At 37.4% G+C, this 26,907-nt stretch overlaps 2 protein-coding genes and 2 long non-coding RNA genes across 12 annotated transcripts in view; 2 read left to right on the top strand and 2 right to left on the bottom strand.

The window, feature by feature from the left end:
• NIPBL (NIPBL cohesin loading factor) overlaps positions 1 to 5,069 on the bottom strand; it is a 147,165-nt gene extending 142,096 nt beyond the window's left edge. For all 9 annotated transcript variants that reach the window (XM_071425535.1, XM_071425528.1, XM_071425533.1 and 6 more), the window contains exon 1: positions 4,852 to 5,069. The gene's annotated coding sequence lies outside the window, so the exon portion shown is untranslated. The remainder of the gene's footprint in view (positions 1 to 4,851) is intronic.
• On the top strand, positions 2,870 to 6,845 carry LOC139589449 (uncharacterized). The gene is made up of 3 exons (XM_071425916.1): positions 2,870 to 3,022; positions 5,064 to 5,283; positions 5,380 to 6,845. Exons 1-3 carry the CDS (start codon positions 2,870 to 2,872, stop codon positions 5,829 to 5,831), a joined length of 825 nt encoding a protein of 274 aa, XP_071282017.1. The 3' UTR covers positions 5,832 to 6,845.
• Positions 6,846 to 10,662: 3,817 nt separating this feature from the next.
• Positions 10,663 to 16,994, bottom strand: LOC139589267 (uncharacterized). The gene is made up of 3 exons (XR_011678978.1): positions 16,909 to 16,994; positions 14,091 to 14,242; positions 10,663 to 12,235 (listed from the first exon to the last, which is right to left on the bottom strand). It is a non-coding gene; the product is annotated as an uncharacterized lncRNA (long non-coding RNA).
• Positions 14,239 to 26,663, top strand: LOC139589268 (uncharacterized). Its single transcript, XR_011678979.1, has 3 exons — positions 14,239 to 16,357; positions 17,941 to 18,297; positions 25,607 to 26,663. It is a non-coding gene; the product is annotated as an uncharacterized lncRNA (long non-coding RNA).
• The last annotated feature ends 244 nt before the right edge of the window (positions 26,664 to 26,907 follow it).

The raw sequence follows: 26,907 nt of genomic DNA on the forward strand, positions 1-26,907 counted from the left end.
CAAAGCTCTCTGAAGTCTGCGCCTTGTTTTGAGATAACTCTACAAATTAAAATATGAAAACACTTCAGCCTTCCTGAAAGACTGGGATGTACACAGCAGGTAATAAGGCAACAGGCTACACACTGAATGATAAGTATATAAACTAGGTTATAGGAGTGGTCAGCTGGCATTTCACATGCACTGGATGAGGCACTGAACTGGGGCTGCAAGGGAAGGGTTGAATACTGTGGTGCAGTTAAAGGCCCAGCTCTCACGTTGCTGTTTCCTTATAGGACTCCCTTATTTTGCAGCCTAGGGTTTTCTGACACTGTTCCTCTAAAATGCATTGCATGTCTACACATACACACTGCTACAAAAACCAGAGCGCTTCAAATCAAACCACAGCAACAAAACAAAAAATTTAATTATCTACTCATATAAAAAGAATCTGAGATCTCTGATTACTTACACTTAAAACTATACAAATTCTAAAGGCCACAAAATTAACTTTTTCTAGAATTTTTTATGACTTCAACATGAAAACTGGTCTTGGATATTTACATTCTTTTGAAGTTATTTGTGCAGACCAAGTAATCACCTTAAAATACAGTATTAACAACCATATTCAATCTGACTGGAATCCCTTTTAGTTTCCACATACAGATGGACCAAAATCCTTTCTTCCCTTCCTTTTGCTGGGGAGATTTTCTATAGCTAACAGTAGGGGCAGGAAGTGAAACACAAATCAGGTCCTGCACAATCTCCTCAAACTCAATTTCCTTACTCATAGGGTGTCATACATGTCAATGTAAAGCACTTCTTTCGCACCTTTTGGGGGTCAGGATCAGCTACTAAAAAGTATGTTTTTAATACAAAGAAAATGAAAATATAAATGTAGATGAGTTATATTAAGGAGTTTGCAATTGTTAAACACTTGTTTTCTTAATTTCAAGAATACTTTTTTATTATTAAAAGGGATCATTATTGTACAGAGTTATTAGCAACAATATACAGGTATAACCAATTTCAAGCATTTCCTTGCAGATATCTCTACAACTAAGTGCTCATTACTGCTGATGTTTCAAAATCAGAAGCTAACCTAACCTGAATTACTTCTAATAAAGGCAAATGAAAAAGATCTAAAATAAGTGTGGCCATTTTAATATGGCCATAAATGGCCATTTTTTCAAATGTTAAATATTCTTAGTGTTTTGTGATACTAAATAACCACCCTAACACCTGAAGACCCACCTCACACCTACCAGTCAAAGAATTCTAAAGCTACAACTACTCATGTTTTTCTGAATAAGTATGTCCATGGTTGTTATCCAAATTACACACATTCATGAATATTGTGCACTCCTCTAACATACTTTCTAGAAATTATAAAGTTGTGAACTTGAAGACTTGATTTCTTTCCTAGATATTCAGGATAAAAGTACATATTTTTCTCTCTAGTTACAGCAATTATCCAGAAACTTCATATGTCTTGTGCGATTTTTATGAAATATTAATATAAATGTAGTATAATCAGTTAAACATTTTGTAATATAACAGACATGAAAGTCCAGTCGCCACAGAACATATAAAAACAGGAACAGGATCCCTAGCTTAAATCAATCCACATTTTTCACCTAGTATCCTCCAAGTTTATTTATATTGTAGAGGACTATATACACGAAACATTTAGGATTAAAGTTATATTACCTTAATAATCACTAACAAACAAATTAATAAAACAACACAAGCAAACAAAAAGTTTCTCTCCTAAGGAAATTACTATCTATGGCCTTGATTCTTCAAGAAGAATTGTATGAACATTTATGTACGTGGAGTCTCAAGCATAAGGTTTCATGGGGTACCTGTGCTCTTATGTAGAATAACTATTTTCAAAAGGACTTAGGTATATAATTTGGCTTCTCTGATCTGTCTGTTGCTTCTAAGTCAAAACTTAAACATTGCAAATTTAAAAAAAAATATTATTTTACTGACATTTCTGTTTCTATGTTTTGATTTTTAGAAAGTATAAAACCAGATTTAATCAACAGCAAAAGATTTCAGGAAGGGATTTTTGTTGGAATAACCTTAGGTAAAATGTTCAAGAAGTTGAGAGGAAAAAAACAACTTGTGCAGAGGAAGTAAATTCAAAATGCAAAAAGCAGGAAAAAAGTACAAAATAAAATGTAGAAAGAAGCATTTTTCTCTTTTTGATAAAATAATAGTTACAACTAACATCTCGAGAATAATTAATTTTGCGTTTCCATAACATCAATAAAATAAATACATTGTACTTAGGCAGCTAGCTGTTGTGATAAACACTTAGTAGAAGCTCCTAACATCAGGGAAAAAGTAGTATCAAAGTGTCACAGGCCTGCTTCACGCATGCACACACACACTCTCAAATATGCTAAAACATGCAACTCAAAAGAAAAATAGGTCCTCTTATAAATATCTCAACTTTAAATATTTCAGTAAAACAATATAAACTGATCAAGCAACTAATTCAAGATTAACCACATACGGCTCATAAGAACAGACCCAAAAAACTAATTACAAATAAAAATAGACATCTTATATTTCCCTTTATAAATACAACTATTCTTCATTTCAGAAAAGTGCATCCGTTCCGGTTAAAAAAAAAAATTAAAAAAAAAAATTAAAAAAAAAAAAAAGGGTGCTGTAAACACAACCACACAACCCTGGCAAGATAAACTTGACAGGAACTGTGTAACTACAGTAGCTCATTTCCTGCTCATATCGAGAATATTTAAAGCAACCCTCCTTAAATGAAAAATCAGTCAGAAAAGTTCACTACTGTTAGCTTAACAAGCACATTCTTCTTGGAACGGCAGCTGCCTGAAACACAGACGCAAGAAATGCTAGGGCTGTAATGTCGCTTCCTGATGATGAAAACTACCCAAGAACTACAACTACTTCTGCAAAGCCCTTTCTTTCCTGCGAAACAGAGTTACACTCGGTCTCCACGTACACTACGGGGCAAAAGCAAACAGCAACTCCGCTGTTACACACCGAGGGGGGGACAGTTAGAGACGACTAGTGGCTCCCTCTGCATTTCACAAAGTTTAAAAATAAAAAGCTGCTTTTTCGAACTGTAAATGGTTCCTCTCCACGCACGTAGGCCTGAGGCCCTGTTGCAAACAGTGTCTAACAGGACCAGGCAGCACAAAGACAGGAATGGGAGATTAGTGGGAGGAAGGGAGGCCGGGATTGGGGCTCAGCAGGATCTTCTGGCTTTTTAAAATTCAAACTGCTCCCTGACCAATACAAATCACGGACACGCTACTGACTACTACACGGATTTACAGCATTAAAAACACGCCTTCTACGTGACAGCTATATTAACTTCATCCTTTTAAACATGTACCAGGGCACGCAGGAGGCACGATAGCAGAGTTTCATTTACAAGACTCTGAACACAATGCATCAGAAAGTTACTCTATTAGATATAGTAACCACGTATTATAACAGCAAATCTACCTGAACAACTAAAAATCTTGCTGAAAGTGTAACAAATTATGTAATATCAACAATCGTTTGCCACTAACAAAATTCCTCTCTACAAGGATGAAAACTTTGTATCTTAAAATTTCCTGCAGCTATGTAATTTCTGTAGAAGCATTTTTATTAGTTCACAGGGTGTTTGTTTAAATGTGCCTGAGTTTTTAGCAACATTTACAACTCCACCATTTATAAGTACAAGATTTACTTTATTGTAAATCAGCTACTATTTATTTATAAAGACCTGAGACTAATAAACAGTCATTTTCAAAACACAGTTGACCTGTAAAAATTACACCTAATTACATATTCAAACATCATGGACACAAACAGCCAATAACAACCTCAGGATCTCAAAGTGATATAGTCTGACAAGAAAAGATGACACTTTTTAAGCATTCCTCACACTTCACTTAAATAAATTTATGCGTGACTCTCGAGTACTTTGGTTAAGATCTCATCTTCACCTTGGTCCCTTAAATGTCACAAACACAGCACTTTACACACGATCCCTTGCCTGTTTTCCGTTTGCTAGAAGCAGAAAATGGAATTTCTTCCTTTAACATATATTCCTGTAGCGTAATCAGGACACAGACACCAAAATTGTGTGGAGTACCTGATACAATATGCTATGCTATCTGTATTTCTTGGGTCTGCAGGTGTTCGTGTTGTGTCAATCATCCTTCAAGCACTATTTTATGCTATAAATATACTAAGTCATTAAAATACTAATCAATAATGTTATTTAGAAATGAAACATCTGCAAATTATAAAACCAAAAGCATTTAAACTTTTGAATGTTCAGAACACACTTGTTTAGAAGAATAAGGTAATAGCAAAGACAAGTGGCATTTTTGTTCCTGAGTATTTACATTGTCTCTCCTCCCCTATGCCTCCACTTCTGCCCCACTTCAGAGGGCTGTCTGCTCTGGGACCCTCCTTCCTTGCCCTAGGTGAAGTTGTAAATATGGAAAAGGATCAGTGCACATTTGCGACTAAATGTATTGTTTCCTCCTCCTCCTCCTGCTCTTTTCGGGTTGAGGCCTGTCACTGAGCAGCCGCTTCGCCTTTCTAATCCCCGAGCTGGAGTAAAGGCGCTGGCCGGCGGGCCTGCGCCCTCCGCCGGGCCTGGGCCTCCCGGCAGCCCGGCACGAACCAACCTCCTCCGCCAAACCCGACCGAGCAGGAAGGGGGGCTGCGAAATAAACACCTCCGGTTGCCACTTACTCCCCTCTACCCCGGATAACAGCTAATCCCCTCTGCTCCCGGCAGTGCTGGGCCGCTGGGCTGAGAGGCCCGGCCCGCTGCTGGAGAGGGCAGGGAGGGGAAGGGGAGACAAGGAGGGGGGATTACCTGAGCAAATCGGCGTCTGAATCCAACGAGAATCCGAGAGAGGGGGAGAGAAATCCGCCCCCCTCCCTCCTCAGAGGAGCCGCCGCCGCCGCTGGGCCGCCGCCGCCGCCGCGGAGCAGGAGGAGGAGGGGAGATAATATAACAACAATAATCCGGGCCGGGAGGGGGGCTGGCTCCTCTTCCGTCTCCTCCTCAGTGCAGCGAACATGTAGAGCCGGGGGGTGTGCGGCCGAGGCAAATCCCTTCCCCCCGAGCCTGCTTCACAACATCAACACGGGTCGGGCCGCGCCGCGCCGAACCGGTTCCGAGCCGCGCTCCGAGTCGGGGAGAGCGGAGGGTGGCCGAGGGGCAGCGCTGCCAAGGGGCCGCCGCCGCCGCCGCTCCCTCCGAGAGTGCGAGCGCAGGAGGGCGGGGAGGGGCGGCCTGGGCACGGTGAGTCGGTACCGAGCGGGGGGGCAGAGGGAGAGAAGGGCGAGGAGGAGGAGGAGGGGGAAGGATCCTGTGTGTGTCTCTCTCGCTCCCTCTCAGAACAAAATGCCGACCGGAAGTGCAGCGGCAGGAATGACTCCCTCCACCGGCGCCAAACACCAGCAACCTCCCCCTTCCCTCCGCTGCCTCCTCCTCGCCCGATCGCTCCCTGGCTCCACCAGCGCCGCTTCCGCCGCTGCAGCTGGAGGGGCTCCCTTGCCTCGCCTCTCCCGGCAGAGCTTCCCCTGCGTAGCTCCTCTCCCTGCTGCACGACCTTCTCTTTTTTCCCCCGTTTTTTTATTTTCCCCCTCCTCCCTGCCTTTTGGTGCGCCGAACGACACCGAAGTTTATGCTTAAGCCTGCGCTGGGGATTTGTGAAGAAGGGATTCTCTTGGAAAAAGAATACACGTTTTGGTGTTTATTTTTCTGTCCTGCCTAAGCATGGTGGAGAGGACGAGGAGGAGGACTGCAAAAGGCTGCCTCGCAGGAGGCAGACCTGGAAAGGGCCTTAAACTGAACCCCCAGAGGCGGCAGCCCCTGGAGGTGGGACACTCGCTGGAGTTACTGTCGCCGCTCATGCCTTCTCTGTGGATGTGAGAGGCCGCGCCGCAGGAACCGAAACACCCGCTGCTCAAAGCATTGCCGGGGCGAGGGATTTCCAGATGGACATACGAAAAGGGAGTGGCTTTCAAAAACAGGCTTTTTGCACCAGCACCGGGGAAAATACTGATGGTTCAGGTGAAATGTCCTTCGCTGGAGGCTGAGGCTCCACCGCCACTAGATTTACTGGAAATGTTTTAATTGTATGTTGTGAAGGATTGTTTGGAGAAAGAGCATGTCCTAATCTGAAAGACTTTCTGGTGTTCCTCTCTACAGGTAAAACAGAATAATCATAACACAGGATAATAATGAAGAAGCATTTATATGCCATGAAATAACTATGTCTTTTAATACTCACTTAATGTCGTTTGCTGCTCAGTACTTGGACAAAAATCCTTTCATTTCTAGAGGAAGCACTCCTTGTCTGTCGACTCCAGGAATCAGCTGGACACAGCTGTAAATACCCTGCGACATATAAACACACCCTTTCAGCGCTGGATAAATGTTATTTGCACTAAGGGATGAAATCTTACACCAGTGCACCTGATCTCTCCAATGCTTAGGAGTTTTTGAATTGTGCTGTCTTTAATATAGACTTCAAATGCTTCTCTTATGCTTAAACTACTACAAAATTCATAATTTTGGATGAATCATAGTTTGGTTTATAAGTGTATTTTTTTTTTGTTTGTTTTTGTTTAAAAGTACAGAAGTGAAGGCGGCACTGGAAAACATGGTAATTCAGTATTGGAAATACTATTATTCTAATGGCACATATTAACAGAGACAGAGTAAACTGGGTTCTGAAAAAGATGTATTACAGATCTTTGTTCCAAGTCAATATAAAAGGTCCCAATCCTATAATCGTTTATGCATTTATAACTTGAAGTTATCAATTCGAAATAAAGGTAAATAATTGGTGTTGCAAATGAAGTGTGTCCTTAAGTCTTTGCACTTAATTTAATACATTGCAACTCTGTAACTCAAGGGGAAAACTATTTACATTGGAAATAAAATATAACTTAAGGAACTACCTATCTGGAGTTCATGTAGCATATATATGTGTACTTATACATCTATGAATTTCCAGAAAAATGTAATTCTAAAATTACAAAGCTCAGGACTACTATTTCAATCTACTTCTAAATTATTGTTACCAACTCATGTTGATGGAGTCTTTCTGTAATTTTAGTAATCTATTTAAATAATTATTTTTTTCTTAGTTGGTGAATTAATATGTAAATAAAATACAGAACACTGAATTTTTAACTTTCAAATGCCAAATATGTTTTTTTATGGTTCTATGGTCAGGCACAACACCTATTTGATTATGTTTCAATGAGAATATCACTAGACCATTTAATGCTTTTAAAATACCACTCAACTAAAAGAACTTGTAGAAATGGCTATTTTACTTGAGTACTATGCTGTATTACCTGCACAAAATAACAACTAATTTAAACCATTAAGAGAGAAGATGGTGTGTAACACACATGGGCAAATCAGGGTTTTATTTTCCTTAAGGGAAATAAAATATTTTTATTCCACTTTTTAAAATGAAAGATCAAATTCTTTGACTGCATTCAGACAAGGGGTTCCTTGTATTCTGCTTCAAAAGCTCACTCACAACAATCTATTGCAGAATGGATGTTCACTATATTCCTAAAAGCACTTTAGTATGCATAGGGTTCATGTCATTATGCCTGAAATGACCAGAGAAGTGATAAATCAAGTATTTCAGATTACCTGATAACTACTGCAAAAGCCTTTAAACCTTATTTCTGTTCCAGGCCTTAGTCATGGGGTGGGGATAGCCCTAATCTTTATGGGAGGAGCTATGCAGCCATGCAACCATGACTGTAGCACACTAAGGAGCATACACTGCATGAACAAAGCTGGTTGCAGTGTGGAGAAGGGCAGAGCTCTCTGAATTCCCCTGGCAAATCCACACCTGTGTAGTCTAGAAAATGAACTGCAAGTTTCAGGGTAAAAGCTTTAGAACCTAATCCTGCTCCCTTTGATGTCCAGGGCAAATGCATCTTTTGCCCAAAACAAATGACTGAGTTTCCATAAATTTAAGCTATTTATCCAGTCTGTTACTCTCAGACTCGTTTTTTGTTCTTCAAAATAAATCTTAATTCAAAAGGCAGGAATTAAAGATCTTCATGGAGAGAGCACTCAACCAATTTTCACAAAATATATGGAAAGCTGTAGGTATGTCTCTTGCTGCTGTTTACAACTGCTGCTGCTGTGTACTGAGATAAGCTTTATAAATGCAAAGATAGCATTGCTGAAAGCAGAGAAGGGACCTCTTGCCCTCCTCACTCTGATGTTAACTTCCCTGAATGCTACATGTTGTTATTCAGCTTCATAAATTATGGACACCATGTAATACTGGAGTAAAAATACACCTGGCACCAATGTTTTCTTAGATATGATTGTTTTAATTTGATTTTTTCTGTAGAATAAATGAAAAATGCATTGTTTTTTACCATTTTTGTCTCTTTAGGGGCCAGTATAACATTCAAGTACCTGTCATTTTAAGTTATGTGATGTGCAAGCATGGTGCATTCTGTTTACCTCCTAGTAATCTACAGGTATGTAGATTACCCATATTACAGTATATGTATTTCTAGGTAGATTTTTTTAAAATAGTTAGGACATGTCAGTAAAATATATTCTTAAATTATGACTGTTTATTTCATATACCCTCTCAACTGGACAGAACTTTCCTATAAAAAGTGCTGCTTTGTTATCTCAATACAGTAACACAATCATTAGCTATCATCCTAAATTTAAGTACTCTGTTTAGAATCTGGTGTTAAGGCTGGATCACACAGTGATTAAGAAGAATTTAATAATGTACACTGTATGACAAGTAATACAAAGTTATGTTCTTTGCATTGTCTTTAGTTCACTGAACAAATAATAACACCATGTAACTGTAAATTGGCTGGGGGATATTCACTGTGAAAAGTAAGCAATCTGAATATGAAACTCACAGTGGTACAGGTTAAATAAAAAGCCAAAGAAGCCTGAGGAGTCAAATATTTGTATGGCTACTTGCTTTAAGTTTACAACTTCATGGAGACTACTGATTTTTATTTATTTTTCCTGGTAAGCCATATGGAGGTAGTATTTTTTCCTTCTTCTAGTTATTTAGCTTAATTGACTAACAGGAATTTCATATTAAATTAAATGGTACTTTTTAATTTTAAGTGACTCTCTACCATGTTAAGAACGAGCTTCTGTTTGTACACAGTATGAATTCTACGGCAGGCATATATATTAAAATGTACAATAATGTTTCTATGGAGAAAAAATGAGAAGACAAAACTCTGGTACTTTCATTTGAATGTTAAAGTCAACTCTTGATTATGCAAAGTACTAGGGATTCTGAATAAAGTTAAAATAAAGACAATTAAAACATGTAATTTATACTATAAAATATATATAAGACATATTATATAATTGAAAAAAGGCCAAAAATAGACTGCTGGACAAGTAGACTGCCCCAGAATTGTTATATCAGGGCCATAAAACCAGACCTAACAGAAGCTGACTCTTTAAGGAAGATAAATGATCAGTTACACACTGCCAATGATGTTCTTTAGGCTCTTTTCTCACCATTGCTGAACTTCAGAAAGGAAGCAGGTATCATTCCTGATACTTGCCATGATTTCCCATAATTTTTGTGGTGGTTTTTTAAAATTTTTATTTTGTTTTTTGGGGGTTTTTTATTTGTTTGTTTGTTCATTGTTATTGTTGGTTGGTTGTTTTATGGATTTGTTTTTTGTTTTATTTTGGGGGTTTTTTTGGGGGGGTGGTTTTTTGTTCTTAATTTGAGCATTATATAACTTTATCCTCTCAATTGTCTTGGTTTGTCTAGGCACTGGGAGGACAACTTACTGTCAGGTTAACCACGTAAGAAATACTGTTGTTTCCTACAAGACTGTTGTTGAGGCCCGCTATGGAAAATTTTAAGACAGAAATAAAAACATTCAGGCTTTTTTTTTTGTTTCTCCACTTTTTAAGAAGTGAAGCTAAATCAATACAGAACTTCACAGGCCTGCAAATAAATGTGGACATTCATCTTCTGGCAAAGGTCCGAAGTTAAAAATTGGCCTTAAGGGCTGTTGTATTCAGCTCTGTATTCAGAAAGTCATACTTGTATGCTTTAAAAAAAGTTGAGAATATCATAATATACCTTGCCATTCCATTTTTAATGAACTTGCCAGAAAAAGAAGATTTAAAACAGAGATATGCTTATCTATATAGCATATATTAAAAAAAGTGTCTTGGGCTCAGGCCTTTAAAAACTGCTTCCTTGGAAGAGAGAACTTTCTGATTCTTCAGAAGTGTTAATTATCCTCAGCCAAATCATGAAATGGCTACATATAAGTATCAGGTTAAACATGCCTGGGACTGTTCTCTGGCATTGGAGCTTGTAGCCACCAAATGTTCCATGTTTTATCCAGGATAGTCACATGCATGTTTTGCCCATTGAGAATGGGTTATGACTAACACTAATGTCCAAATTGTGTACAGGAATTGTCTGGGAAAGTGCAAGCTGGGATGCTTTGAGCCTGTGCCAAGGTCTGTTGGAACACATAGGCAATTTTTAGACAGATTATTTCCAATGTCCATGTATGTTCCATTTATGTTGCATTTTAGAGACACACCTAAAGCAATCTTCTCAAAGTGACTTGACAAAAGGAAGGTAAGAAGAAACTGTAGTTCCCCATCTAGGGATGAATCACATTCACATTTCTTTATTCAAGCAATTAATAATCTTATAATTATTCAGAAACCTGATAAAAGGAAGTTCATTGAAATTTGGCTATCAGTTGAAATATTTGTTCATATGAAGACATTTTAAAAAGTCCTACACAGTGTCTAAACCAGACTTCTAACCTGTAGCAGATGTCTCTCTTGGTTTAGACATCCTGCGGCCTTTACAAAAGGATGTTACAGTGGGACTGGGAGGAGAAAACATATACTGCAATAAAATGAAATAAGCACAAGTAACTTTTGCACTCTTTTGGGTTATGGCTGTCAACATCAATTTGTAATGAAAATTACTTCTGAAGTGTAATTTATTGATTTTAAGATAGGAATAGAAAAGGAGTAATGATAAATAAAACATCATCTGTTATTTTCTGAATGCTGAGTATTCAATTTAAAACTTTTATTTTCTTCTATTTTTTTTAATGTAGCTGGACATATGCTGGAAATTTGCTTCTCAGCATGGCCACAGGGATGAAATAGCACTGCATCTACTTTGTCAGGACTTTAGAAGATGTGTGGATGCTCCATTAGTGAACCAGAAAGCAGTATAAATTTATCACTTAATTTCTCACAAACTTGCAATACTATGCATTCTGAAGCACAAATGCTTTTTAAAATTTTTGGTTTAACTTTCGACAGGGACAATAAGTGGTCCAGAAAATTGAGCTGTTTACCTGGAGAAGCACAAATTAAATGCAAATATATGTCTCTGGCTAGATGATGCAGCTTAAAAATCACATTAAAATGATCTATTTATGAAAAATGTCCTTTTCTGGATCATGATGTATTTAAATTCCTGGTTTTAATGTTTCCATTTCTGTATTTATCCTCCCACAATTTTAAAATACATATTCAACTTCCTCAGGTTTCTTAAACATAATTCATCTATTAAAAGATGAATTCACCATAGGAAATTTTTGTCTCAAAGGTATATGGTTGGAGAAACAACACACTAAGCATAAGCAGTTTCCTTAAAGCTTATAGTTTAAGTGGAAATAATTTAAAAAGTGTGATGATAATGAAAGACCACTAGTGTGCATAGCATTGTAAATTTGTAGTTCTGAATTATTACTGTACATTTTGTAGGTTTGCCAACTTTTTCTACTGTTGATTGCACTCCAGTGCAAGTAGTCATATGAAAAATGATACAGTGACTCTCCTGAGGAGGCTGTGATCTCTATACCTGTGCTACTGCTAGTATTGTTTTCCATGCTGGGTTCAATTTATTAACATGGTCTGTTATGCATAAAATTGCTGTTAGATAAAATGCATTATAGCTAATTGTCATAAGCAGTGCTCTTCAAATCACTGTAAGAAGTAGTTTAACTTTCTGAAAAAAAAAGATCCAGTTTCCACAAGAATATGGGTGCATGTCACCACCAAAAACAAAGACACATGTGGTTGGCACATGTTTTGTTGGATATTTGAGGATAGGCATGTGTGAGAAAAAGAGATGTAAAATGCCATAGAAACAGATGCAGAGAAGACACAGATACCCATACACGGGCCTGAGCAATCGCTGGGAATTTAGCTGTAAGAAAAGCAGAGCAAGAGAGATTCAAGATGACTATCAACCAAGAAGAAACTGAGACTTTGAGTGAAACATTCACATGGTTTCAGAGGAAAAGAATGTACACACAATCTTTATAAACAGAGTGCATCAAAGTATCTGATGCCATCTCTTGTTTCTGACCAAAGACACTACACTAACCAAGTCAAATTAAGTAAGAATACACTGCCAATTTTAATGACAGTTGCTTTCTAAATAGATCCATAAATTACAATAACCCAACAGCTTTCAAAATATGCATTTCCCTGTCAGGAAAATATGTGCAGACACACCACAAAATACTTTATATACTTTCTTTCACTAGACTTTTTCCTAAACTTACTCATGACTTTCTTACCTTCCATTGCTGTTTCCCCTCTTTTCCAGACTTAAGAAAGTCTTTCGTTTATTCCAGGCTACACTAGTGATTACTCTTCTCTGCCCAAAGTGTTTTTTTCCTCCTGCATTTCCTTGGGCAATGTTTATCTTTTCTCTGCCATTAGGCTGTGTTTTCCCTATCGTTTTGGATTGTTTCCTTCTTACTTGCTCCCAAAGGTTAGAGGTAGCATACAAAAGTCCTTACTTTATTTTCCTATTTTGATTTTTCTTCATGCGCAAAATAATTCATGATGTGAACCTCTATCTGCTTCACTTAAAGAATCACTGGCTTAAAAAGAGGATTTTTCTATCTATATCTATATGGATAGAGTCTATATGTCTCTGTCTATCTCTATAACAAATTATCTTACTGGGTTTATTTTTTTCTTATAAATTGTGTTTACAGAATAGCCAAATGCCCAAAGAAGAATGCACTATGAGTAGAAAGTGAATGAAAAACCGACTTTGGTGGGAAAGCCATTTTAATAGCGTAGAAAAGGAATTTATGATTGAATAATGTTTGGAAAAAAAGTTCAGTCAAATAAGGAATAATTTGCTGGCAAAGAGATTATTTGTGAAAGCCATGCTATAAATTTCTGTTTGAATTACAGAATAGCACAAAGAGCACTTACATGAAAAACTGTCACAAAAATTGTTATATATGTGCAGACCTAAAATTATGATCTTTCCTTTTCTAATTTTTTTCACACCAAATATCATTTATACTAGTGAGTACAATTTTTTTTAAAATCTAAAATGTAAATATTCTGCTGTGTTTATGATTGTCTGCAAATAACTTTGCATATTGCTAAACTTGGATGTTGCCTCAATAACTCCAGAAGTACTGAAGTTAACTGTCCAGTCTAGGGGCATGACAGGTAGAGATATCATCCATATCTAAGCTTTTCTTAAGAAATAAATTTAATGAAAAATTGATCATCTAAAAATTAGTGATAGACAGATGTTTAGGGATGTTTTGGTTTGGTTTTAAAAACTAGATTTATAAAGGTAAATGTGTTTTTTTCTAGTCCATCTGAATTTTATTGGGAAGTATGCTTTATTTTACAGTTAGTCATGATATCCTTATCATCCCCTTATTTTTTACATCTTCTCATAAATACCATCTAGAACTTGAAAAGTGAGAGAAATTCTTCTATTTCTTTACTGTTGATGATTAACTCAAAAATATAACATGGCCTATGGGGGAAGGAGTGTCACATACATGTCTGATGGCCTGGCTGTGAGGCTTTGTTTCATTACCATGGACATTGTGTTACACATCATTCCTGTGACCTTCATGCTATTATGAAGTTAGTATAAAACCGTGTAACAGCTGAACATTCAAGATCTACCAAACTGATTAACTTTAGCAGTTACACTTTCTTCCTCCTTCTCACTCCTTGAATAATCTTCCCTCCCAACAATAAAATTGTGTATATTTAAATGAAGATTTTCTTACCAGGCCTCTACCAGCTTTACCCTCTTCTAAAAGCAGTTCAGAGATGTCTATATGAGACTTCTTTATGGCTGGTGTTCTTCACATGTATTAGATATAATCTGTCCAGTTCCCAAAAATTTCATTCAAAATGCTATTTACTGCTGTCAAAATGCCTGAAATAGAAAATTTCACATGTAATTTCTGGGAAGTTATAGAGCTGTAATAACCTGGCTATAGGAATACAACTACATGTTTAGGTAGCTGTAGAATAATATTTAATTATTGCCCTTAGGAATTTTGGGAGGGAGGGGGGTTCCACCTGCAGAAATTTTACAGATAACCTCTTAGAACTCCCTATGTGCCAAGCAAAAATTTACAGTACTGTTAATCCAATAGCTTTTCTCTAGCATATACACTTCCCTTTGATTGCAAAAAACATACTGCAACTTTTTAAATGAAACACTATTTTTTGGTAATGTAGTGCTCAGGAAAGACTCTGGGTTGCTAGTCTAGTGCACTAAGATCCTCATTTAGCCACAAAAAAAGCCAGTGCAGGAGTAATGATTAAAGCACACTTCCCGGTGCTGTTTCACTGTTGCACCCCCGAGGGACGCAGGTTATAATGTAGTTCAATCCCTCATACATTTCTCTGAAATATGTGGATTCTCCATCTATACTATGTTACCACAGTATTACTGAAACAATACTGCTCAGCTGGTACTGAAGAATAATTAGGCAGACAAGAAATCTTCTTATAAATAATACAGAAGAAAATATGTAACAAAAATTAAATTTGCTTCTCGAAGACAATGCCCCTCCTATTCCCTCACTGTAAGCTCCAAATTTGTTAATATTGTGTGGTTTTGATCTACTTTTAAGTTTCAGAGTTTCTCAAAGGAAGTGGGCTTGGCATTTTATAGTTGCCTGGGAAGCACTGCCCATGCTTATGATGCCACAGAAATATTTTTAGTATGATGGAAAGCTCTCTATCACTAATAGCTGCTTTTAAACCAGCTCCTTTATAAGACTTGAAGCACCCTGTTTCCTTCTGTCAAGGTGCAGACCTAAGAATCCAGTTCCTCACTTTCTTAATTCTTACCATTAATAGTAAAAAAAAAAAAATAAAAAGGCGCTTTTTTCTTTTTTTCTTTCTATACTGACATATTAAGTTGATCCTAAAGAACACAGACAATGTCTCTAAGATACTCCAAAACACTGGTGTGAGCAGATGTCTGAGGACGCCTTCCGCCTGTTCCCGAACCGCCTGGGGCGGATCTCAGCCCCGGCTCTCCAACACTGCCTGTGAAATCCGGCCGAGTTACTCGCGTTTGTTCTCAGGACTCCCAAACCTGTTTGTCACATCTCTTCCACTGGGCTAGGCGCGACCGATTCTATAATTATTGGAGCTAAAGAAAGCCACTGACCCCCTGACCGAGCAGCACCCGGACTGCTCCGGCCGCTTCCCGCGCCTTTGTCACCTCAGAACCCTCCTGCCGTCACCGCTCTCCTGCCCGCCCTTCCTCCTCTCCTCCCAGTCCCGCTTAGGCAAACAAGGCCTGTTACGAGCAGCCAGGGAAGAGGAAAACTCTAGCCATGCTGAAAGGAGAAATTAAAGTGTATCTAAAACTCCTAAAGCGCCCTGCGAGCCCCAAACACGCTACCGGGGTGCCGCCTCGCCTCCTCCCTCAGACCGGGCTGAGCGCAACTTGCCCACGCAGGAAAAAAGACGGAGGTGCCCTCAGGATTTTACCTCAGGTTTTCCTGTTTTAACTCACAGACCTGCTTCTCATGCTTTATAATGACTGCTTATAGCTTTTCTTTTCGAGTCTTAACATTATCTGGTAGCGAATAATTAGCAATGTGTAAGTGGGTCCCCCTCTCGAGGTAATGGAACAGTCCGCCGGGTTCCAGGCGCCGCGGCTCCTCGTTTAACCCTTTTCCTGCCGATCCGAAAGAACCTGCCCGGCGGAGGCGGAGTAGGATCCTGCCTCGGGGTCCGCTGCGCTGGAGCACCGCGGCCAGGTCAGGGTAGTGAACACACTTCGTACAGGCGGTGCGAAGCGGGGGCAGCGGCCACCCACCCGCAAAACGGCCTTAAATGCCATCTGATAAAGTCTTCCAACATGTCTTCTTCGTAGTGTTGTGGAAACGTGTGACAATGTTTAAATAGTAATTGGTGAACTGGGGGAGGGGGCGGGTGTTGTCTTTTTTGTTTGTTTGTTTGTTTCCATGATTCCCAGTGGAGAATTTTGTGGACTCTGTATGGACGGCGCCTACCTGTCCCCCAGGTGAGCATTCTCCCCATCCCTGCAGACGGACCATCGTCCCCGGAGCATCGTCCCCACCCTCAGCCCGGGGAGCGGCTGCTTTCCTCCGGTGGGCTCAGGCATGTACGGAAAATCACGCTATGAAAACCCACCGTCCATAAAGGAGACAGAGGAGTCCTGCAACTTTATTCGCATAATGGCAGAGAGTCCACCAGGGCACACGCCCGCGAGGTTTCTCTCTCGAGATTTTAGCGGATGCGGCCTCCTTTTATCCTAAACTCCCGGCTGCATGTTGCCTTCTTCCTTCCCTCACCATCTGAGGTACTGGGAAAGTGCAGCCTTCTCGGGCCACCTACCACATATTCCCCCTTGATTCTGTCATTTTACCCCAAATATCGGAAGTTGAGGCTTGCACAGACCCTTGCCTGTTTCAGGAGCCAGGCTGTCTGGGATCTGTAACAAACCTTCCCTTTGAAGTCAGTAGACGTATTAAGACCCATTTCTAAGACGTTAACACCCATTCCTTCACCCACAGAGTTGTTTGTAAAGATATTAGCACTCATCTTTCCTACCTGTCACCTCTCAGAAGATCTTCAGCAATAACTGGAGAAATGGAGGTGTCCTGACCCTGAGTGCTGGGGTCCCAACCTGCCACTTTCCCAGTTTAAGCACTTAAATATCTAAGATAAGATGGTATGGGGTTTTGACATACAGTCTTTCCCAACTGCAGTTGCTGGAAGATTAAAGAAAATTGTAAATTTTGCACTTACTTTTAAAAATAGTGTTAAGCAAAGAGTCATTTAGCTGAAATTTCCAGGGTTTGTCTTTTTTCTTTACTATTCCTTATTTCTCTGTTCCTGCTTCTCGTTAACTTCAAGTGGCAATTCAATCCCTCAAAAAGTTTTTTAAACAAAATAAAAATATGTAAAAAACCTTATCATCTTCTTTGCCTCTTCAGTCTATTGCCATATTAAATACAAGAAATTCCATTTCCTTTCCTCACATTATCTCCTAGGGTCACAGTACTGGATCCCTGTGTTGTTTACACAGATGTTAATGCCTACAATTAAACATTTTCCTTTCAGTATCTTCCATCTTTCACAAATTTTCTAGGTCAATATTCCTTCTCAGAACCATACTTTCTTTTCTTTTATTCTCTGATTCTCACAGGGTAATGGCCTGAGCCATACTGAACTGTATAGCAAGAGCCATTTACATTTTTTAGGAAGAAGGGAAGGAATATGGCTTAAAGTAAATGCAAGAGGAAACCAGTGATTTTGCTCCAACTTATTAAAGTTAATCCAAGTTATTAATTATTAGGCCTTCATTGGTAACCAGGAACATGTGGAAAGACTTCTGGCAGAAGAAAACTTTTTGCATGAGTGCAGGAGAGCTTTTTCTAGAAACCTGCCAAGTGATATGAATGGATCTACAAATTTGAGTTCCTTGTCTTCTTAAGGCCAGGCAAGGTGAATTACTTGTGCTGGTGTTTGACAAATCATGAATACTGATATCATATTTTCCTTTAACATACTAGACATTAAAATATTTAAATTTATTGCTGCTGCATGACTTCTTGTCTGAAAAGTGTTTTGCACTTTCAGTTTATGTTTCAGCATCAGCCCTGGCTATCTAATCTGGAAAGCACACATGGTGTACAACTGTAAACACGCTTTTCAAAAGTGAAAGTAGAAGGAAAACTAATTTTGCAAAATAACAACAATAAAACGCAAGATTTTGATTAGAACAAAGTGCAAGTAAGTAATGTCTGTTTTTGCTTAGAGTTGGATGAATTCTTTTAAAAAAGCGTAAAGTAGGGTTCTGTACTCACCTAGTGAATTTTGTTGTTTGCTTGTCTTCAATCAAATGTAGGCCCTTCCTTTTCATGCCACAAAGTGTTGTGAGCACTGGGAACTTTTGAAGTGGTGTTTGATTCTGTTGACCTCCTGACCCCTCTCTAGGTAGAAATGTGCTTTTTACTCTAACACTACAGTCTTGCAAGATGGCTACAGTTCTTTGGGGTTTGTGTTTTGTTGTTTGGTTGGTTTCGGGTCTTTTTGTGTGGTGGTGCCCAGGAAGTTCTACTTGAACATGAGGAAGAACTTCTTTACTGTGCAGTTACCAAGCACTGGAACAGGATACCCAGAGAGGTTGTGTAGTCTCCCTCACTTGAGATATCCAAGCCTGGATACAATCCTATGCCATGTCCCCTGCTTGAGCAGGGATGTTGGACTAGGTGACGCACTGTGGGCCCTTCCAACCTGACCCATTCTGTGGTTCTGCGAATGTATTTAGGTATGAAAATACCCAGTTAGGTCAGGAGAAAAACTCTAAATGCTACATTGATCTGTGAAGATAAAAAGGACGCTATTTAATAGCTGAAATCTATTGGAAGTGAATACACTATGATACCTCTGCCCCAGTAAAATTTTGAGAATAGTTACCATGTCCCTCTAATGTCACTGAAAATGTCAATATAGCTTTTAAATATTAGCCCCACTGGATGTAAAATTTGTCTTGGAATCAAATTTTTCCCATTCTGTTTACTCTTGCATTAGAGTTACTGCTTTAATGTCTCAAGAAAGGATAAAAAGTGTTAGAAATCTTTCAATGTTCTCTGAATGCTTACCCCATAGAATGATTTTTCCAGTAGTTCCTTCTTGTCCTTGTTTCAGGAGTTGAGTAAATTGTGCCCAGTTGTTTTATTTCCCTAAAATAATTAGGCCGATTTGGTGACTCATTAATTTTCAAGAAACCCATTATTTGTGATGAATCTTTACTCCAAATGACAGTTAGGGAACACTTTCTAGTTTTTCACCTCCAAACGTGACTTTTATGACACTCAAAAAAATATGCTGAATGTTTTGGTCCAAGGAGGCAAAAGGCTAAAAAAGGTAAGGTGTCCAGAGCTCCTAGGTTGTTGTTTTGAACACACTTAGGTGTAAGTTCCAGCCCCCTGTCTGGAAGCTAGTCGATCCCTGGGCACAAAGATTTAGATAAAGCAGGTAGTGTGCAATCCATCAGTTGAGGTTCAGTCAGGAACCTGCTCTCACACTCGTGGGGCTCGGGAGCTGTGGAATCGGCAGCAGGGCTCTTCTCCACTAGATGGTGATACAGCAGCAGCTCTGACTTCCCTGTTTCTACAGCAGCAGGTTCACCTCCTGCGTTTCGCATCCCCACTCGTGAACAGTCCCGTGAAAGTACTTTTAAACCAACTTCTTCCTTCTTTTGTAAAAAGTGAAGACTCTGGTAAGATTTTAAAGAAGGTTGAACTTTACAAAGAGAGAGGAAGTATTTGAGTCCCTCAATGAATGTGCACAATTTGTTAGGACACTTTGGAGGAATATCTGTTTCAGAAATTTTACATTCTAAATGGCATGAGTTAGACAGTCTTTTGTCTAATTTAAAAAGAATGGTTTAATTCAGCACATAGCAATCTATCAATCCATGCACCATGAATGATTCTGTGGAAGATCTTAGTTATATCAGAGGGATATCTGTGGAACTGCTTTTCATTTGTAAAGACAGCAGCAAAAGTTGAAGCTGTGAATATATTTGGAAACACAGGTAGGTAGTTGTATCAATCATACATTATATAAACTTTAGGCACCTGGATGGTAAAGGCTGTGGGAGAATAATGGTGCATATGACACATAACTGATAGCAATTTAAAGTCTCACACTTGTTTCTCACCTGTGAAACTTCGAATTTTTTTAAATAAACAGGTAAAAATCCTCCTCAAATGAGCAATTTTATAAGTTGGACTGGTTGCAAAGTAATTCCTCCACAGTTCTTGCTCCCCAGTGGTTTCCATGCTTCTTTCTCTTGTTCTCTGCATGTTATCTCAGTGCTTACTCTCCAGGCCTGATTCTTCAAAAAATGTGTGGATTATCTGAGATGCAGACTGCAATCAGGAAAATATAGCAAATGGGAAATAGCAACATTGAATAATAAAGTTAACTTGGAAAACCTTTTTTTGTTAATTATTTGTGAGGGGCTAAGAAAATTGCTCCAAGTAGTTTAGCAAATCAAAAAACTACTTCACTCCCTACACCAAAAAATTTAAATTGGCCTTTGCCACATTTTTTAATGCTCTACCTAGTTTTCTGCTTCTATTCAGTTTCTATCTTTATTTTTATTACTTACCATAGTGTGGTATTTGAGAAAGAATGCATCTAGACAGATCCACGAAGACCAGAAAGAAATAATGTTCCAGAGTTTTGTTTCTGAAGTAAAGAATTTTTGGAACCACAGTCTTACACATCAGGTTTCTAAATATAAAACAAACAGATTTAGCAAAGGAAAAAACAAACAAAAAAAATGGAACGTGAACTGTAGAGCAAGTAGGTTAAAGAAATAGTAAAGCAACAGCATTAAAAAAAGTAGTTAGTATAGAAAGTTGTTAGTGTTGAGCACATAAGTGATTTTTACATCTTTTTATTATGCTTGTCACCTTCTGCCAAATTCATTTGTGCCAGGAATTAACTGACATTTGAAAATATATTTAGTGAAATGCAAGAAATCATACAGAGCATTCTGTGTATTTAGAGTTGGATCCATGAAGATAACATGTAATAGAAAAATTAAGAGGTGATTTAGAGTGGTCCAAGACATTTGTGAGAAATTATTTGACTTTAGAAAGCCAAGTTCATGCTTCTCTTTTATTATTATTTGTCCACTTGTCCATTATTTGTACTTATCCATGTGTCCACTATTTGCAGGTTTCAGTATCATTTTTACTGAAGTATCAATTTGTCTGCAGTGAACATCAGGCTTTCAAGGCTGTAGTTCCAGGTACTGGGAAAAATTTTATATTAGTAATTTTATTTCATGATAGTTTTGTTGTGATGCAAGAAGAATGGGAGTTTTACATGTGAGAAAAAGAAAAATTATTTAGAGTTTTATCTTGAAATAAGCAGGTAATATCAATTCAACTAAAGTGACAAAAGTAATGACTTTATGCAAAATTTATACAGAAATGCACTGAGGAGCAAAGGCATTCAAAGGCATTTAGAATCTAATTTACTTATCATTGTGATATGTAGAATTGTTATTATGTACTTATAATAAATAGAAATACTGTCACTCAGGGCTCAAATCTAATTTATGCTGTTCTGCAATATGACTTGAGTCCCCATCTTTAAGATGGACAGATGTTTATTGTACTTTTTAAATGTATTCTTACAAATTCCATAAATACAACAATGTATTAATTCTCTTAATGTAGTGAATATTCTGTTTTATGTCTAGATATTTGGACAAATTAATAAACCTCCCTATCATGTTTCCCTCCTAAGTAGACTCAATACATGCAATTGCACACATAGTAATTTTCTTAATCAATTAAGAGAATCTGATAATCTGCTGATTATATTCTGTCTTCAGTGATAAACACACATATTATGTATTTCCATTTTGAAACCAAAGCAGTTTTTACTAGTGCTTTTGGCTAGCCTTGACAGAGTAAATTTTTCCATTAAAAAAAAAAGAAATGGATTAGAATAAAAATAGACCTGCCTGTAAAATGACTGTGTTTTAGTGTCACTGTGATATTGCTGAACTGGCCACTGAGAAAGGGAAATATCTCTTTCAGACCCAGTCACTGTTACCTGTTGAACAGTGTTGGTGCAAAACTTGAAGTCTTTTCCTCAACAGTGTTTTGACTTGGCAATTTCAACTACCTGTAAGCTATATAATGTGAAATTTCTAGTTAGAAACCTTCAGCTCTGTTGAATGAGAACTATATTAACATTAGAGTGGTTCACTCCTGTCTCATTTTTAACCCTTTCCAGTACTTTACCAGAAGCTTCCCTTCTGTCTCTTCAACACTTCTTGCTGGGGCTGGAACTGCCAAATTCTCTACTTTAACTCCAGGGATCTGTCTCATTCATTTATTTAATCTCAGCAAATTCCCAGTGTTCTACTCTGAGGTGTCTAAGCCTTACTCTTGATTGTTAAAAAAATCTGTTGTGCTTATATGAAAGAGAATATACATGTTGTTGTTTATAATAGTTGCTTGTTAGTACAGAATGCCAGCAATCTGTATGGACAATGAGTCAGAAAGCAACCCCCTCCCTCTAAATAGCTTACAGTTTAAATAAACAGCCAAGGGAAGAAGGACTGAATGGGAAATAATGGAAGAGGAGAACAACTGAAGAGCTAAGTTTAATGCTTATCTTGTTACGCTGTTTTCTCCTTATTTTTTTACCGTACCTCTCCTTAAAAATGGAGAGTAATTTATTTTTTTGAACTGACGAGGAGATCTGACTTCCATGGGCCTTTAAGGCCCACATACAGATATTAAAGAAAAAAGAACCAACAAGTAAATACATTTAACAAGTTATTATTTTGATTTTGGAGAACAAATCTGTACATGTTAGTAGACCAACGTTGTTTCTACAGATTGTTCTAGTGCACCAGCAGTTGCTTTATTGTTCACTATAAGATTTTTTCAAAAGTCTTCCAAATAAACTTATTCAATATATAAATTTTTTCAAACTCTTCCAAATAAACTACTGCACTTCTAAATTTTGTCAGTTTCTACTATTACAATTTATAACAGATTCATTCTGATGATAAGAATTTTCACAGCAAAGGGTGAAAACAGTCTACAGCTGTCTTAAAGCATTATTTAGGGCCTGTGCCCTAAATGGATAAGACTGCAAATACAAGGTCCATGGCTAGGACATTCCCAGATGTATTTCTATTTAGGGTGGTTCTCATATCTAGACTCTTCTGTAATTATATAAAAATGATGAGGAAAACTTCCCCCCAGCAAAGTCTCAGGGAAGGTTAATGGTGCAAATGCTGCTTTCTCTCTTGCAAAGATAAATCACTCAGTGGGCAAAGTACAGCCTCAGCTGGAGTAAAAAAGTTTAATTTGCATACTGCATGTCTGCAGTGGTGAACAGCCCACAGAATTTGGAAGAACCATGTGTTATGTCTTTTACTCAGGAAAAAGCTTATTTGAAAATTATACATCTTAGTAGCTGCTACAGACAGTGCGATTTTTCTCTATCTGATCAACAAAAAAGCCTATTAAATAATAACATACTGGTCCATTTTCTATTTCACTACTGAAGTGTATATCCTACTAGGGAATTTTGTGGCTTGAAATCTGGGTTTTCAGAGAAAATTCTTGCTCATAGTTCTGCAACCATTTAATTTTTCTAAGTTTCCCTATTCTGACTCTGAGTAGCTGTTGCATCAGACATAACAAGTATACTGTGCTATTACTTCCAAATCATATTGTCTCCTGAAGTGTTCACAATGATTCATTGAACAAGACATAAAAATAAATACAATAATTTATACAACACATTAGAGTAATATTCAAAAACAAGGTGCACTTTCTAGAAAACACAAATTTTAAATTATATTAGTTAAATATCTTACTAAGACAGCAATTAAATGAATCATCAAAAAAGATCAATGGACTTAAAAGGTTTTCTTGTTCATCTGTAGATGATCTTAAGGAAATTTCAATGTATGTAAAATGTACGTGAACACTGTATAATTGTACCAGACAGTCCATTAATTTTTTTTCTGGTATGATTTAGAATTACAGGTATAAAACTGAATTAAAAATATTTTTTCCTAAGGCAATAACAATATAATAATATAAATACACTTTGACCCTGGGGTAAGTATTTGGTGATGGGGTAGAAATTATATTAGCTCAGCTGGACAACTTCTCAGCATTATTGAGCTGCTGAAAAATTTTGCTTCTAAAATTTGCATCAGATACTTCCTATTTTTAGAAAAGTTCTATTACCCTTAATATTATTACTTTTAACATTTTTTTTAGTGCTATGCATTCACTAGGTTTCAAAGCCATGCTGTCATACTGCACTATTGGGAAACCCAGTTGGTAAAACATCCACTTGTGAAGTGAGAACAAAAACAAATTAAGCAGGTAAAAATCATCTGTTTGATGTAAGAGTAGTTAAGTCTCATGATTCAAATATGAATATAGAATATGAAACCTTACTAGGAATGACAATCAAAGAAGAGGAGTAAGATATTATTTCATATATTGAGACACACAAGCTTGCTCTGAGTTGCAGAATCTATGAAGTCCAGAGTGGTGATAAAAGAGAAAACCCAGAAAGGTGCTTTCACAGTCAGGAAGAAACATCAGGCAAAGGTGATGAGGCAGATGAAATAATTTCAGACTAGGCTGAACTTTGGTAGATGTCCAGCATATAGCAAGATGCAAAATATTAAAATATTAAGGTTTTGGAATGCGTTGACAACATTGGTTATTTCAACCTTAAGAAGAAAAACAAGGTGAAATGCATCTGACAGTGAATTATCAGTATAGAGTTCTGTGAGACTTTGAAGATGAAAAGCAGCATGGATGATTGTGGTAATGAAATTATAGAATTTATGATTTCTGGGATAAAAATAAAAATACTATTAGTAAAAAAATCCCATAGTAAAGGATCAACACAGAATAAAGATCTCAGGATGCCTTAGAAAAAATATTAACAATATTAAATACAGAAATATGTTAAAGTGAAGAAACTTGGAATAATAAAACAAAAAACATAGGATAGCAAATCACAAATTTGCAAAGCAGGATGAGAGAATATTACTAGCTATCCTGAATATCCATCAGAATTGTCATACTACAATCCAATAATCAAGCACAATATTTAGATATTTAAATAAAAGTATCTTCAGTAAGATATATGAAATAGTATGTCCACTGTGTTTGAAACAGACTAAAATGGAGAGGGTTTTTTTTTTTCAGTTTTGATGACTGTATTTCATTTTGGACAACTTCAGAATCAGCAGACAAAAATATGCTACAAAACATGATACAGTAATACAAGCTGCTGGAAACCATGCCTAACGTCTTGAACAAAATGAACTTTACAAAAATATGAATGAACAAAGTAACATAAAATTAATTCTGGCTGTACAACCAAAGGTAGGATGGCATGTGTTCAAATATGTAAAGCATATCTGAAAATGGGAAGGCAAACACCAGTGTTTGTTTGAGACAAAATCAGCTCAGTTTGCAGGAAGAAAGATTTATGTTAATCATTATAGAGGGAAAAAAAAGAAAAACAAAGCCAGTATTTTCACAATTTGATAATTAAATACTGAAGTAGATGGCCTGGACAGATTGTAGTATCTTTATCACTGAAGATTTAAAAGCAGGGGTCATGAACAATTTAGATCTTGTCTTTGAGCAAGAGAATGGACTAAAATCAGTTCCCTTTCAATACTTTCTGATTCTTATATTTTATATCTCCTTTACAGAATGAAGTCAGCTGTGAGAAAAAGGCACAGAGAGTAGCAGGGTAAATGGACATGGTTTTTGTCTGAATTATTGTTCTCTATTAATGAATTTAGAGATTTGCGCCGTTATTTTAAAAATAGAAGACCTGCATTTGTAGTCTCCAGCTGGAATATAAGTTTGCAACAAAGAAAAACCAAATTTAATTTCTCTAATGAGACATTGGTGATAATAATTTTGTAATAAGTAATTGTATTCTGGAGCTGATGGGATTTGTATCTTTTGGAATGTATTTCATGTAGTTTCACAGTAACATAAGGAAGGATGGTAAAACCTGAACTCTTTTTGAGAAGGACAGATTTGATGCAGTCCTTTTATTTAAAACTCTTGTGATTGTACCCCTTGTAAAATGATTAATTTCTAATGAATTTGCGTCAGGCATCAGCTGCAGGATGAGATGAGCCCTTGTAGATGTGAGCCCTAGGCACTGCAATGACCTCAGGCTCAATGTCTTGGTCTTGTCTTTACTCTGGGACTACATTTAAAATACTGAACTATGTTAAATGAAATTTAAAGGATGGAGCTACAGTTAAGAAGCCTTTTTTTGCCAATTACACTGTATGCATTAGTCAATAATAAATTTTATTGCCTTTTGATGGTTGGTTGGTTGATTGGTTGGTTGGTTGGTTGGTTGGTTGGTTGGTTTTTTTTGTTTGGTTGATTTTGGTTTGGTTTGGTTTTTTGGTTGTTCATTTGGGTTTTTTTTCCCTCCAGACTACAGCAACTCATAGGTTGTAGAAGTCTTTCTCAAGTTGAGAACTGTAATGGGTTTGTTATCAAAAGTTGCTTCTGATTAATTTAGTTGCTTTTGGTACTTTCTGTAGCGGAAAGCTATGAGCTACATTTCAAACACTATAGGGTGGTGGGATAGCTGTGATGGTTTAGGGACATAAGCAAACATGAAATTTTTCATGAAAATCAGGGCTGTAGATTTTTAACTGCAATGGTGGTGCTGATGACTATATCATGTAGGTGGGAATTGTAAGCAGCTCCCAGTTTGTCTGCCTTCCTTTCTTATGTATTTTGGGTCTATTTAATTTCAAATAACTTGAATGTTTGCTTGATGAATTGTTCAAAAATTATAAGGGGCCCAACCCAAAATCCAATACTGTTAGTAAAAATTTCCTGTGCACTTAAAAGTAAATAGGGGTAGGCTCTAAAGAGGCTAGCATGGCTTTCATGAGCATCTTCTGTTCCAACAAGCTGTTGGAAAAATGCTCTTACGTTATATAACACAATCTCTGTATGTTTGTGGTACTAGCAG

This window comes from Agelaius tricolor, unplaced genomic scaffold, assembly GCF_023055355.1.
Source record: "Agelaius tricolor isolate 1412-34295 unplaced genomic scaffold, bAgeTri1.0.p SCAF_4, whole genome shotgun sequence".
Taxonomy (NCBI): domain Eukaryota; kingdom Metazoa; phylum Chordata; class Aves; order Passeriformes; family Icteridae; genus Agelaius; species Agelaius tricolor.

What these genes read in the sequence shown, in the direction of transcription:
- LOC139589449 (XM_071425916.1), top strand. Translation starts at nt 2,870, where the DNA reads ATGTCGCTTCCTGATGATGAAAACTACCCAAGAACTACAACTACTTCT. An exon ending in TACACACCGAGGGGGGGACA is followed by an intron (nt 3,023 to 5,063) that starts GTTAGAGACGAC and finishes GCGAACATGTAG; the next exon opens with AGCCGGGGGGTGTGCGGCCG. An exon ending in GGAGGGGCGGCCTGGGCACG is followed by an intron (nt 5,284 to 5,379) that starts GTGAGTCGGTAC and finishes GCTCCCTCTCAG; the next exon opens with AACAAAATGCCGACCGGAAG.